General features: G+C 41.0%; 1 protein-coding gene across 1 annotated transcript in view; it reads right to left on the minus strand.

The window, feature by feature from the left end:
* Positions 1–9,729, minus strand: part of TMTC1 (transmembrane O-mannosyltransferase targeting cadherins 1) — an 87,392-nt gene extending 77,663 nt beyond the window's left edge. The window contains exons 1-3 of the mRNA XM_063447751.1: positions 9,183–9,729; positions 7,535–9,148; positions 2,383–2,560 (exon numbers count right to left, since the gene is read on the minus strand). Of these exons, the coding sequence (XP_063303821.1) occupies positions 2,383–2,560; positions 7,535–8,433 (1,077 nt within the window). The 5' untranslated portion in view covers positions 8,434–9,148; positions 9,183–9,729. The remainder of the gene's footprint in view (positions 1–2,382; positions 2,561–7,534; positions 9,149–9,182) is intronic.
* Between the last annotated feature and the right edge of the window lie 3,559 nt (positions 9,730–13,288).

The following is a 13,288-nucleotide window of genomic DNA, read 5'->3' on the forward strand; positions in this document are numbered from 1 at the left end:
TTTTTGAAGATGAGTCACGTGTGTTTATTTATTTATTACTGTTTTTTTTTTTTTTTAAAACACCAACATATTCCGCAGCGCTGTAAAATTATGTGAGAACGTATAAAATACATAGACAATTACAAAAAGTAGAGATGGCCCTGCCCGTAGGCTGAGATCTTATACAAAGTGCTTAGCTAGATAGCCCGTGAGCTTACAATCTTTTCTAGACTATGCTGCATATTATCCCCCCTCCATACGAAAATAGAATAGTTTATTTTGGCTGTAGTGAATAGCACTACAAACTCATAAATACCAGGTAAAAGCCAGCAAGTTACCAGTTATGACAATCACCTGCCAAAGTGACTACTTCTCACGACACTCTATGAAAAACAGAGGTGTCCTGGTCATTTTATTCTATGAGCATGGCGTGGAATAAGATAAACAAGGCACAATGGCCTGGATACATGTCAGAAGAAGTGCATTACGTCATTCCACCACCATCTCTGTACATTTTAAAAGGAGATAAAAAATAACTCAGGGCACCAAAGACACCCTTCTAACTATGGTATGGAATCGATAAAGATAGCATTGGCGAAAGACAGGAAAAAGCAGACCCATGTGAAAACAAAGCTATATTCTGATATTCTGATCACCATGTGTCCATCCAGACAATGAATTTAGCTACACTTTGTGGTCTGTAACAAAAAACTTTTCACAGAGTAGATTGCTGGCTGTTCCCAGGGTTGGCTCTAAATGGCCATGAATTAGTTGCCTTAATAGTGAGGCAACATGAAATGGTCCAGTTCTGGTAGCTCTTCTAACGTATGCTCTACACAGTGTATCACAAATTGCATCCTGTATAGCAGTGGTCATGAAGGGGTTAATCGAACTAACAGAGTATGAAAACGGCTATATATTTATATAAAACACTGTTATTGTGTAAAGTTCCTTCCTACTGACAGAGACAGTGAAGAAAAGAAAAATAAATAAATACAACAAAATATTTAAAAGTCGATCATAGCCATTTAACCACAAGAGCATTAAAAAACTACATCAAGAGCTAGATTCCCTTGCAATTAGTAATTTTAGCTGTTCTTTTTGAAATTGATAAATATTTACACATTTTGTAATTTTAATTCTTGTGAGAATATTACTTGCTTTATACTCTATAGTATAGTTTTACATTTTAAAGGGACACTATAGTCACCTGAACAACTTTAGTTTAATGAAGCAGTTTTGGTGTATAGAACTTGCCCCTGCAGCCTCACTGCTCAATCCTCTGCCATTTAGGAGTTAAATCCCTTTGTTTATGAACCCTAGTCACACCTCCCAGCATGTGACTTGCACAGCCTTCCATAAACACTTCCTGTAAAGAGACCCCTATTTAGGCTTTCTTTATTGCAAGTTCTGTTTAATTAAGATTTTCTTATCCCCTGCTATGTTAATAGCTTGCTAGACCCTGCAAGAGCTTCCCGTATGTGATTAAAGTTCAATTTAGAGATTGAGATACAATTATTTAAGGTAAATTACATCTGCTTCAAAGTGAAACAAGTTTCTTTTTCATGCAGGCTCTGTTAATCATAGCCAGGGGAGGTGTGGCTAAGGCTGCATAAACAGAAACAAAGTGATTTAACTCCTAAATGACAGTGAATTGAGCAGTGAAATTGCAGGGGAATGATCTATACACTAAAACTGCTTTATTTAGCTAAAGTAATTTAGGTGACTATAGTGTTCCTTTAATATCACAAATAATACGTTTTAACATAGCATTTGGTGAAACAAGTAAAACATTTGAGGTAAAATATAATTATTCTGATTATTTACTCCCCTATATCTGCCAAATACGTAATTGCCTCAAAAATATAAAATGACCAAAAAGGGACAGTTTTGTACAACTGGGTGGGTAGTATACAATTTAGACAAACTAATTTATGAAATAGGTACAAGTAAAGGATGGTCCAGGCATCCTTTATTTGTATCTATTATGTGACTGACTTGCTCACCTCAGGTCCACTAAGCACACGAGTTTAAGCGAGTGCGGTTTTCCTATCCCCATTTCAGCCAAACTAATTTATAAAGATGTTTAGATTCTCAAAGACAAGCTATATTTCCTAAGGTGGAATACTTGAGAGAGAAATATTAATTTCCAGCAACACAACCATGAAATAAGCAGCCTCTATCCTCCTTTTAATAAAAAAAATTGTGCATATGTAGTGTTTTAGGTAGCTAGCATTAATTTGTGGCTTGTTTTCAAAATACATTTCTAAACCAGAACAGCACAATACACCTGTTACAGCATCCTAACTGCCTTAAAATATTGACATAAAGGAATGGAATGATGCAATTGTATGCACATGTGATAGAAGCAACAATGGGATAAACAAATATCAAAGTTCTTACTGCCTCTGTGTGAATCGGATGACAAGCGAATAGCAGAGCAGTGGCTAGAGCTTGCCTTTGGTCGTCAAACACTGCTCTACTGCATGTGAATGCCAGCAGGCTGCTTACAAAACAATGCAATGCCACATTCACTGCATGGAAAAAAAATGGGTCCAAACCACCCAACAAGACATTGATCCTGAAAAGACAAGAAATCAGGGAGAAACTAAATTAAAACTCTTAAATAAATGAAAATATTATAGGCTGGTGGGATTGAAAATTAAAAACATTTTTAAAATATGTTATTTCATTAAATACAATATTGACTCTTTCTCCTACATTGGGATTGTTTAAAGGGACACTCCAGGCACCCAGACGACTTCTGCCCATTGGAGTGGTCTGGTTGCCAACTCCCATCACCCATTTCCGTGCAAGTGTAATTATCGCAGTTTTTATAACCTGCAATAATTACCTTGCAGGGTTAAGTCCTCCTCTGGTGGCTGTCTATCAGACAGCCACTAGAGGGACTTCCGGCTTCTTAAAACAGCGCAAGCGCGGAGCCTGACCCAGTGCCGAGGGACATCGGCACTGGATTCAGGTAAGTCACTGAAGGGGCTTTAACCCCCTTCATCAACGTGGGATGGAGGGTGGGAGGGAGAGGGGAACTGCAGGATCCTGCAGTGTCAGGAAAACAGATTTGTTTTCCTGGTACTGGAGAGTCCCTTTAAGTTAATTCCTATTCTAGTTCCTGGTAAATCTGAAAAGATTGTTATTTCTCATATACTTATAGCAGCAACCTCAGCCACTCGAGGGCACTTCCTGCTTCATCGCACATGTTTTCTATGCTAGAGCGTCGCTGGACGTCACGCTGTGTGAGGACCTCCAGCGTCGCTTAATTCCCCATAGGAAAGCATTGAAAAGCATTTTCAATGCTTTCCCATGGAGAGCTCTAATGCGCATGCACGGCATTGTCCGCATGCGCATTAGGTCTCCTCAGCCGGCGGGCGGGATCAGCCTCCCCCGCCGGCTGATGTGATGAAGGGGGGAGCGGCGGCGACCTGAAACCACCACTGAGGGACATCGGCGGGGGTCTCAGGTAAGTCACTAAAGGGGTTTACACCCCTTCAGCAACCGGGTATGGGTGGTGGGAGGGAGAGGGGACCTGCAGTGCCAGAAAAACAGATTGTTTTCCTGGCACTGGAGAGTCCCTTTGATGACTTGAAGAGGATCTGCAAAGAGGAGTGGGACAAAATCCCTCCTGAGATGTGTGCAAACTTGGGTGCCAACTACAAGAAATGCCTGGCCTCTGTGATTGCCAACAAGGGTTTTGCCACCAAGTACTAAGTCAAAAGGGTCAAATACTTATTTCACTCATTGACATGCAAATCAATTTATAACATTTTTGACATGCGTTTTTCTGTATTTTTTTTTTTTTTATTCTGTCTCTCACTGTTAAAATATACCTACCATTAAAATCATAGACTTATCATTTCTTTGTCAGTGGGCAAACGTTCAAAATCAGCAGGGGATCAAATACTTTTTCTCCTCACTGTAGTAGTTAAATGTGGTCAACTGGCATACAATATAATTTATATTTCTGTTATATGGTTAAACTACACTGGTTATAGTAATATTTTGTAAAATTTAATTTTGTTTGTAACTTGCACATATAACTCATTGTAGGTGAAAATGGGGGAGGGTGTTCATGTGAAGTGTTGATAGTGGGACAGGAAACCCAAATCAATATTTAGTCCTCTATTCTTGCTTATAACAATTTGATAATTCTGGCTTCAAAAGTTTTTCTTGCTTGGGTATCTTAAAACCCCCTTTCTCTTTCTCCCCACTCATTCTGTGATCTTCGCATAAGATATTTACGACCTTCTGCAAGAATGGTGTCTATGTTCTATCAAACCTGTCTTATCTGCACTCATGTCGCTTTAACCCCTATATCACAACTCAACTTTGAATTCTATGTGTCGTCTTGCTCAGAAATGCTTCAGACTTGAGAAAGGGAGGTTCTCCCGAAAGCTTGTCACTAAAAAAATTATGTTACTCCAATAAAAAAGGTATTAGAAGATACAAATTATATCTGTTTTTTTACAACTACATCACTGGACTAATACGGCTACAATCTCTACTTGAACAATATATATACATTCTATGTTTTTTATTTACACTTGTTAAAATCTGTTAAAAATGAAATTAAAGAATTTGAAAGAAACAGGGACCTGTTGGCCACCCTAGCTTAGAGTGAACTTATATGCTTGAAAAAAAAAAGTGCTGTAATACAAAGAAAGTTTGCTGATAAATATTGTTGTCCTGCTTAAAGTGGATCTGTCACTTTTGGAGGCATTGGAATATTTTGCAAAGATCCATAAAAGTGACAGATGTTAGTCCAGTGGCCGTGGTATGTGTGGGAGATCATTTTAACTTACCACAGGCTGTCCCTTGCAGCTGCCAACTTCATTCTGCTGCACTTTTTGGCACAAGGCGTTTTAGTTGCCTAGAGCAATGTCAGTGTTATACTCTCGCGCATGCTTGATAGTAAAAAAACTGAGGTCTATGGAGGATCTTGCAAGACCACTGGATCCTACACAGACAGAGTCTTAATCACACAGCTGTCATTTGTGACGGCTGCTGGGATTGAACAAAAGTTTATGGCGGAGCTCTGCCTTTGGTCATCATTTATTAATCTCAGGTTTTACCATAAGACAAAGTAGTCCCTAGTTTGCATTTTAGCAAATTCGGAGGTAGAAAAAACAAAGTATTCACTACTTTGTCTTACAATGAGGTCAATGTAGATATATTTTTTTAAATATGTATTGTTATTAAAATGTTTATTATTTAATTTATAGTTTTTGGCAGGCAACACCAGATTAAGCAGGGCTTCACAAATTTGCTTGGATCTAGGAGACAGCTAGGTTTTTCAACTTCAAAAATACAATTCTTAAGGGGAAACTATAGTCAACAGAACCACCACAGCTTTGCGTAGTTGTTATGGAGTCTATAGCCTGTCCCTGCATGCTTTTCAATGTAAACACTGCCTTTTCAGTGGGCACCTGTTCAGTAGTAATACATCATGTGGCCCTCAAATCATATACAATATAATGAAAATAACACACATAATCTGACATACGTACATTCGGTGTCAAATTGTGTGTGATTTCTGGGATATTATATATGATTTGCGCATATCATGGAGCCACTAAGAAAAAGCGGGAGACTCCCAGATCGTCCGGGACTTGGAATGTCTGCTATTTTGCCATGTACATGAGCGATGAGATATTTGCTGGCAGTTTTGGAAACAAAAAACAAAAATAAAGTGCGCTGTGCCTTTAAGACCATCAACAATATTAGTGAATAATTTTCACACAAATATTAAATAACAGTAATAAATTTTCAAAAGATTATATAAAGTGCACTGTGCTTAAACACTACAGATCAAATTAAGTGATATGAATATCACATACATATGTGATATCTTAAAAGTGCATTAGTGTCAAAACACATAAGTGCTAAATGAAAAATAAACTCACTTTTAAAAGTTTTGTGGTTGCTTCTGTTAGCACTTCAGTGATACACTCAAAGAAAACAGAAAAAAACTCATAGGGCAATATGCATAGAATTAAAATACTGAAATTATAAATCAAAACACTCACAAGAGTAGAGCAATTTAGTCTGCTCTGAACTGTATTGGCATCTCGATATATAGAGGCTTGAGGCTGTGATGGTAGTTAAAATCCTTTATTAGACACTCAAATCATTAAAAGTAGTTGTCTGGCTGTAAGTCCTTCTCCTCACCGATTTGGTATAGTCTCAAACACTTCCGTCGGTCCTTTTCAGGCTCTCAGGGCTGCTATCTCACACACTTGTTCTGGGAGGCGGGGCTTACGGCCGTTGGACGTAATGACGTCAGAGCGTGATGACGCGTTCCTTCTCAGAATCAATAACGTGCTCTCGGACAACCACAAGGGAGATCCATCAATAGGGCCCTATTGATGGTTTCCCTTGTGGTTGTCCGAGAGCACGTTATTGACACTATATGTTTTGACACTAATGCACTTTTAAGATATCACATATGTATGTGATATTCATATCACTTAATTTGATCTGTAGTGTTTAAGCACAGTGCACTTTATATAATCTTTTGAAAATTTATTACTGTTATTTAATATTTGTGTGAAAATTATTCACTAATATTGTTGATGGTCTTAAAGGCACAGCGCACTTTATTTTTGTTTTTTGCAATTTATGTGAGAGGAGCTTTTTCACTATATATAGTGCTGCTTTATATTTATATTGTACTGTACACATTAGTTTTAGCGCCATTTTTACTTGTCTTTTGGTACCTTTGAGTTTTGGAAACAAACCAAACCTAAAAAAGTGTTGCGCGCAGAATAAATACTTATCAGATATTGTTACAAAAAATCTGTAAATAAATAGATTATTTTGTGTTATTTTTGACAGTTTTTTTGCAAAGAAATCTGATAAGTGTTTATTCTGAGCGTGCCAATTTTTTTTAGTTTGTTTATATAATGCAAAATTATTTCACGTGTGTAACAAAGTTTTCTTCTCTAATCAGCTATATTCCGTTGGGGCTGCCAGATTTAGAACATTTAGAAATAAGAATGCCTCTTGCATTTGAACTGTGCAATAAAAGTGCTCCTGGTAGTATGTAGCAATCAAAGAAAGAGCTGTGATTCTTTTCACATTCATAAAGGTCCTGTAATGACAATATGGCAATCCTATATTAAATGACTGTAAAAAGGATTCATATAATGCTGGCCCAAACAAATGATAAACCTTGCTCACAACACCTACAATGCTGACATTACTAATACAGTCTTGGATTTAACTACCTATACCTCATATATTATTAAATTGGAATCCTTTTAAACAAGAAATCTATTGACGGCATTTATAAGATGTGTTTTAAGAGAAAAATAGTGCAACTATGTGGCACAGTTCTAACAGTGGGCTAATCACCATTAAAACAAAAGGAAAAGTTGCAACATTCCATTGGTTTTCAAGGTGGTTGCTCCACTCTTTGAAGCTTTGCCACACTGATACTTTTTACCCATATCACCGAATGCAGACCAAAACATTATTTAGATAAGTAAGTATAGAAAAAAAAAAGTTAAAAAATAACCCCTCCCTCTTCAGTTCTCCATACCTGAAACTCAGCACACACAGAGGGCGATAGGACTTGTGGCTTGTATTGTCACTTATTGCTTTGCCCCAGAAGTCATTGATAAAGAGGCTTCTCAAAGGAGTGTCCCCTCGGCTGTCAGGATTATTGAGGATTGCCCATACATCATCATGAACAAATTCTCCAGTAAGAGATTGGGCAAAGCACAGGGCAGCTAAGAGTGCTGGAGCAACAACTACCCAGAGACCAGGCCTCATCCTACTAAGAGACAAGTTTTTATGGGAAGATCCAAGTTTTTTGCATCCCATTTTTTGACTTCCATTCTGCATCTTGCCAGAGAATATATGTGGCCCTGCACCAATTGACGTGTCCCTTGAGGTCCCTCTAGCAGTTCTGTCACCTGAATCATTAGAGGTTTCCCTTGTTGCCCCTCCATAAATGCTATCTCCTCCCCTCTTACATGTGTCACCAGATGTTCTGCTAGAGATGATCTCTCCTGAAATGTTAGATGCATCCCTTGATATCCCTTTGGCAATTCCCAACTTCTCACTGTCACATTTGTCCCTTGGTGTCCCTCTAATGATGTTCTGTTCCACATCATTTGAGGTGTCCTTTGGTAAGTTGCTGAGGATGCTCTGTTTTGGACCTTTAGATGTGCAATTCGGTATCTCTTGGATATTACTGTATACCACATGATTAATAGCGAGGTTTGGTTTTTCTCTGACAAAGCCTTGTACAACATCAATAGTTGTGTCTCTTGGTACCCCTCTGATGATGCTTTGTCTTGCACCATTCACTCTACTGATTCCATCCCCAGCACTTAATTCAGTCCTTTCAGGCACAACTTCAATGATGCCATGTCCCACAGCATTGGTTGAGTCTTTAGGTATCTGTTTGATAGAAGGATGTCCTTTAGAGCTCATGCTCTCAGCTACGGTTTCACATGTTGTAATTAAAGGCCTAGGTCTTCATTTAGATGTCCCTTATATCCTTATATATATATCCTCATAAAACTCTAACATTTGCTACCATGGTATTCAGTCTCGGGCCAATGTTGCATTACACAACAGTAATTTTTTTCCTATATTTTTTTTACTCCCATTTCCCAGTTTAAAAGCATATTGCCAATCATTTTACATCACATGCACAGTCCATATAGTTGTACATATCGATACATCAGCATATTAGCAGAACAGCCACACTCTCAATGCATTCGCACTGCTTAGCAGATGACTATGCTGTATACCAGCTACGGCATGGTTTCTATGAAGATCAGTAGACTAATTGTATCCTCTCTGTATATTAGAACGTTTACAGAGCAGCAGCAGTCTCCCTTTACATCAGTAAATCCTTTAAGCACAGATTCTCTCAGTACTGGCAGCACGTTTTCTGTATGATATGTAATGGCAATATTTTGCCATAAATAATGAAATCACTGCACTCTCTTTTCACCAATAGCAGGTGTCTCTGAATTCCAGCAGATCCTGGATCCTCACAGTCTCTGCACCAGCTGAGGCAGTCAGCACACTCCAGCTGAATATTGGTTATGTGGCAGTGTAGTCTCTTTATAAAGAAGCAGTGTCAATGCAGTCTCTGTCTACTAAATAATCCTACTAGTGCAGTCTATCTATGCACCAGCTGACCATAACAGTGCAGTCTCTCTGTGTACTACATGATTCTGTCAGTGCAGTCTCTCTGTGCACCAGCTAACCCTGCAAGGGCAGTCTCTCTAAACACCAGCTGACCCTGTCAGTGCAGTCTCTCAGTGTACCAGCTAACCCTATCGGTTCAGTCTGTCTGTGTACTATATGATTCTGTCAGTTCAGTCTCTGTGTACTATATGATTCTGTCAGTTCAGTCTCTGTGTACTATATGATTCTGTCAGTTCAGTCTCTGTGTACTATATGATTCTGTCAGTGCAGTCTCTCTGTGCACTATATAAATTCTGTCAGTGCAGTCTCTCTGTATACCACATGATTCTGTCAGTGCAGTCTCTCTGTATACCACATGATTCTGTCAGTGCAGTCTCTCTGTGCACTATATGATTCTGTGAGTGTAGTCTCTCTCTGTACCAGCTGGACAGTCTCTCGGGAGCCCCGGTGACGCTGTCAGAGCAGTCTCAATGTGTACAAGCTGAAGTCTCCGTCGTCTCTTTCTCCTGCAATGCCTGATGCTCTCAGTCTCCTGGATGGCGAATCCCTCACTCCGCACAGCTGCAAATAAACAGCAGCCGCCCCCTCTCCGCGCATCCTCAGTGAGGACACAGTGTGTGCAGGACCTCACCGGGTCATACAGACTGAATGTATACAAACATGTACACATACAGTCTGCTGATATAAAAACATAGATATACACTGATTATATAGAAATATATAGACATACAGACTGATTATATAGGAACATATGCACATACAAGCGGATTATATTGGCATTTACAAGCCTAGCACTGTGTGGGTTTATGTATGGACTACTAGCCTACAATCTCCACGTTCCCCCGCCTTGGATTGGACTGTTTGGATATTTCTGTGAACTACAGTATCTGGAAACGATCAGGCTGGCAGACAAGGACTAGTGTGTATACAGGCATACCCCACTTTTAACTACACAATGGGACCAGAGCATTTATGTAAAACGAAAATGTACTTAAAGTGAAGCAATACCTCTTTTCACTTCCCAATGCATGTACTGCATTGCAATAGTCATTTACAGGCATAACTGATACTGCAACTGCACATTTCCAGTGATTTTATTCCCAGTGATTTGTTTAGTGCATGGGTCACCTGGTCCCTACGGCCCACTAGTGGGCGTTTTAGGATTCCAGGTGGGCGGTAGGGATTTCCAGGTTTTGACGACTGGGCGGGTGCGAGCCGGCGGTACCCCTGCGACTGGGTACCGCCGTGACCATTTGCAGCCCCGGCCCGCGCGGCAAACCGCCGGGGCCGCATATGGAGGGGTCCATCGGGTGGCCCATGCTGTCGGGGCCACCCGATGGATGTGGATTGTGAGGGGGCCCGGTCAGCGCTGGGCCCTTTAACAGCGCAACCGGGCCCCCTGTGATGACATCACAGAGCTGGGAGGAAGTGACTGCACATCACTCCTCCCAGCTAACACTGAGAGCCGCGCGGGAGGAAGACCATGGAGTCAGAGTGGGAACTCTGACTCCCATCCACCTGAGCCACCACTGGACCCCAGGGAAAGTCACCCTCCTGCATCTAAAAGGTAGGAAACAGGAGGGTGACTTAAATATAATGTGTGTGTGTCTTTGTATGTATGTCTTGTGTGTGTGTATGTGTCTGTATATATGTGTGTCTGCATGTGTGTGTGTCTATGTATGTCTTATGTGTGTGTGTGCATGTCTGTGTGTGTGTGTCTGTATGTATGTGTGACTGTCTGTTGGTATGTGTGTCTGTATGTATGTGTCTTGTGTGTATGTGTGTCTGTCTGTGTTCCTGTATGTGTCTTTGTGTGTGTCTGTATGTGTGTCATGTGTGTGTGTATGTATGTGTCGTGTGTGTGTGTGTATGTGTGTCGTGTGTGTGTGTGTGTGTCTGCATGTGTGTGTCTATGTATGTCTTATGTGTGTGTGTGTGTGTGCATGTCTGTGTGTGTCTGTATGTATGACTGTCTGTTGGTATGTGTGTCTTGTGTGTGTCTGTATGTATGTGTCTTGTGTGTATGTGTGTCTGTCTGTGTTCCTGTATGTGTCTTTGTGTGTGTCTGTATGTGTGTTGTGTGTGTATGTATGTGTCGTGTGTGTGTGTATGTATGTGTCGTGTGTGTGTATGTATGTCTTGTGTATGTGTGTCTGTATGTGTGTGTATGTATGTGTGTCGTGTGTGTGTGTCTGTATGTGTGTCTTGTGTGTGGGTCTGTATGTGTGTCTTGTGTGTGTGTCTGTATGTGTGTGTGTCTGTATGTGTCGTGTGTGTGTGTGTGTGTATGTGTCTGTATTTGTGTATGTGTGTCTGTATGTGTGTGTGTCTGTGTCTTGTATGTGTGTCGTGTGTGTGTGTGTGTCTGTATGTGTGCCTGTCTGTTATTGTGGACTATAGTAAGTGGGCTACCTAGCTCAGCCTTCCTACTGGGCATTGCTACAAGGAAGGTTAAAAAATAGAAAAACGGGAAAAAAAGGTGGGGAGGGGAATTGAGGAGGGAGAGGAGATGAGCTGACCCACAAATGAGAAATCATATTATGCGCAAACAGAGAAGTCGTCTGTGAATATCAGTGAATATCACTGAAAAAGACCTTCGTTTGTTCCTTACGAAAATCGAACCAGATATCAAATATTTAGTCTCGCAGCATCAACCTCAAGGATCTCATTAATCACTAGTAAAGGTAATTTCAATTTACTTTATTGTTTTCTCATTAAACTTTATAAAGTTAAAAACCTTATAAACCTGCATTAAGTAGAAATAAAAAGATAAATGTACGTACATTTATTTTTTTTAAAAACCCCTCCTTTCTAAAAAATATTCCGCATTTGCGCGAAAACTGGTGGGCGGTAAGGACATTTTTTCAACCAAAAAGATGCATTAGTGGGCGGTAGGTAGAAAAAGTTTGACTACCACTGGTTTAGTGATTTCCAGTGGCAGAGTAAACCCTTTCACTGGATGGCAGCTGATTGCAGAATATGGACAATGTATTCCATATGCCGATTGCAGAATATGGACAATGTGGGGTCAGAAATATATATATATATATATATGTTCAGCTAGGAGTAGAAATTATAAATTTGAGATGATTAACCTGTGCCATGTCAGAAGGTGTGAAAAGTTCTTGCCCCAAAGACACTGAACTGAGTTACTTTGGGCGAGAATATAACATTCCATTTCCTATTCACTCGCGGACAGAAGAGGCACGGGAATGTCTGTACTCACGAGTGTACTTAAAGTGAGTGTATTTAAAGCGGGGTATGCCTGTAATGTGGTGAATGCAGATGCTGAGATGACACAGAGCTCATTTCACATCCTGTTTTAACACTGGTGGCAATGGGCAGGACATAGTCCAGTGGCGTACATACCAGGGTCGCAGGGGTCGCGGCTGCGACCGGGCCCGGCCCACCAGGGGGCCCGGCCGCCCTGCGACCCAGGTATGTACCCACAGGGCCAGCCTCTTCTGCTGGGGGGCCCAGGAGCTGGCCACCTCCGGGCCCCCCGAGGCTGGCCCTGCTGTCACCCGGCTGGCTGGCGGGCGCGCGAGGGAGCACTGTCCCCTGGGTGCTCCCTCTTCAGCTCCCTCGCGCACCGCACTGAAACCGGAGCCGGAATATGACGTCATCTTCCGGCTCTGACATCAGTACGCGGCGCGCGAGGGAGCTGAAGAGGGAGCACCCAGGGGACAGTGCTCCCTCGCGCGCCCGCCAGCCAGCCGGGTGACAGCAGGGCCAGCAACACCACTGGACCCCAGGGAATCCCCCCAGCTCTCCCACAGGTAACGAGGCTGGGGGGGATTAAATAAAAAAAAACAAAAAAAAACTTTGAGTGTGTTAGTGTTAGTGAGTGTGTTAGTGTTAGTGAGTGTGTTAGTGTTAGTGAGTGTGTGTGTTAGTGTTAGTGAGTGTGTTAGTGAGTGTGTGTGTTAGTGAGTGTGTTAGTGAGTGTGTGTGTTAGTGAGTGTGTGTGTTAGTGAGTGTGTGTGTTAGTGTTAGTGAGTGTGTTAGTGTTAGTGAGTGTGTGTGTTAGTGAGTGTGTGTGTTAGTGAGTGTGTGTGTTAGTGTTAGTGAGTGTGTTAGTGTTAGTGAGTGTGTGTGTTAGTGAGTGTGTGTGTTAGTGTTAGTG

Source organism: Pelobates fuscus, chromosome 3 (genome assembly GCF_036172605.1).
Source record: "Pelobates fuscus isolate aPelFus1 chromosome 3, aPelFus1.pri, whole genome shotgun sequence".
Lineage (NCBI taxonomy): Eukaryota > Metazoa > Chordata > Amphibia > Anura > Pelobatidae > Pelobates > Pelobates fuscus.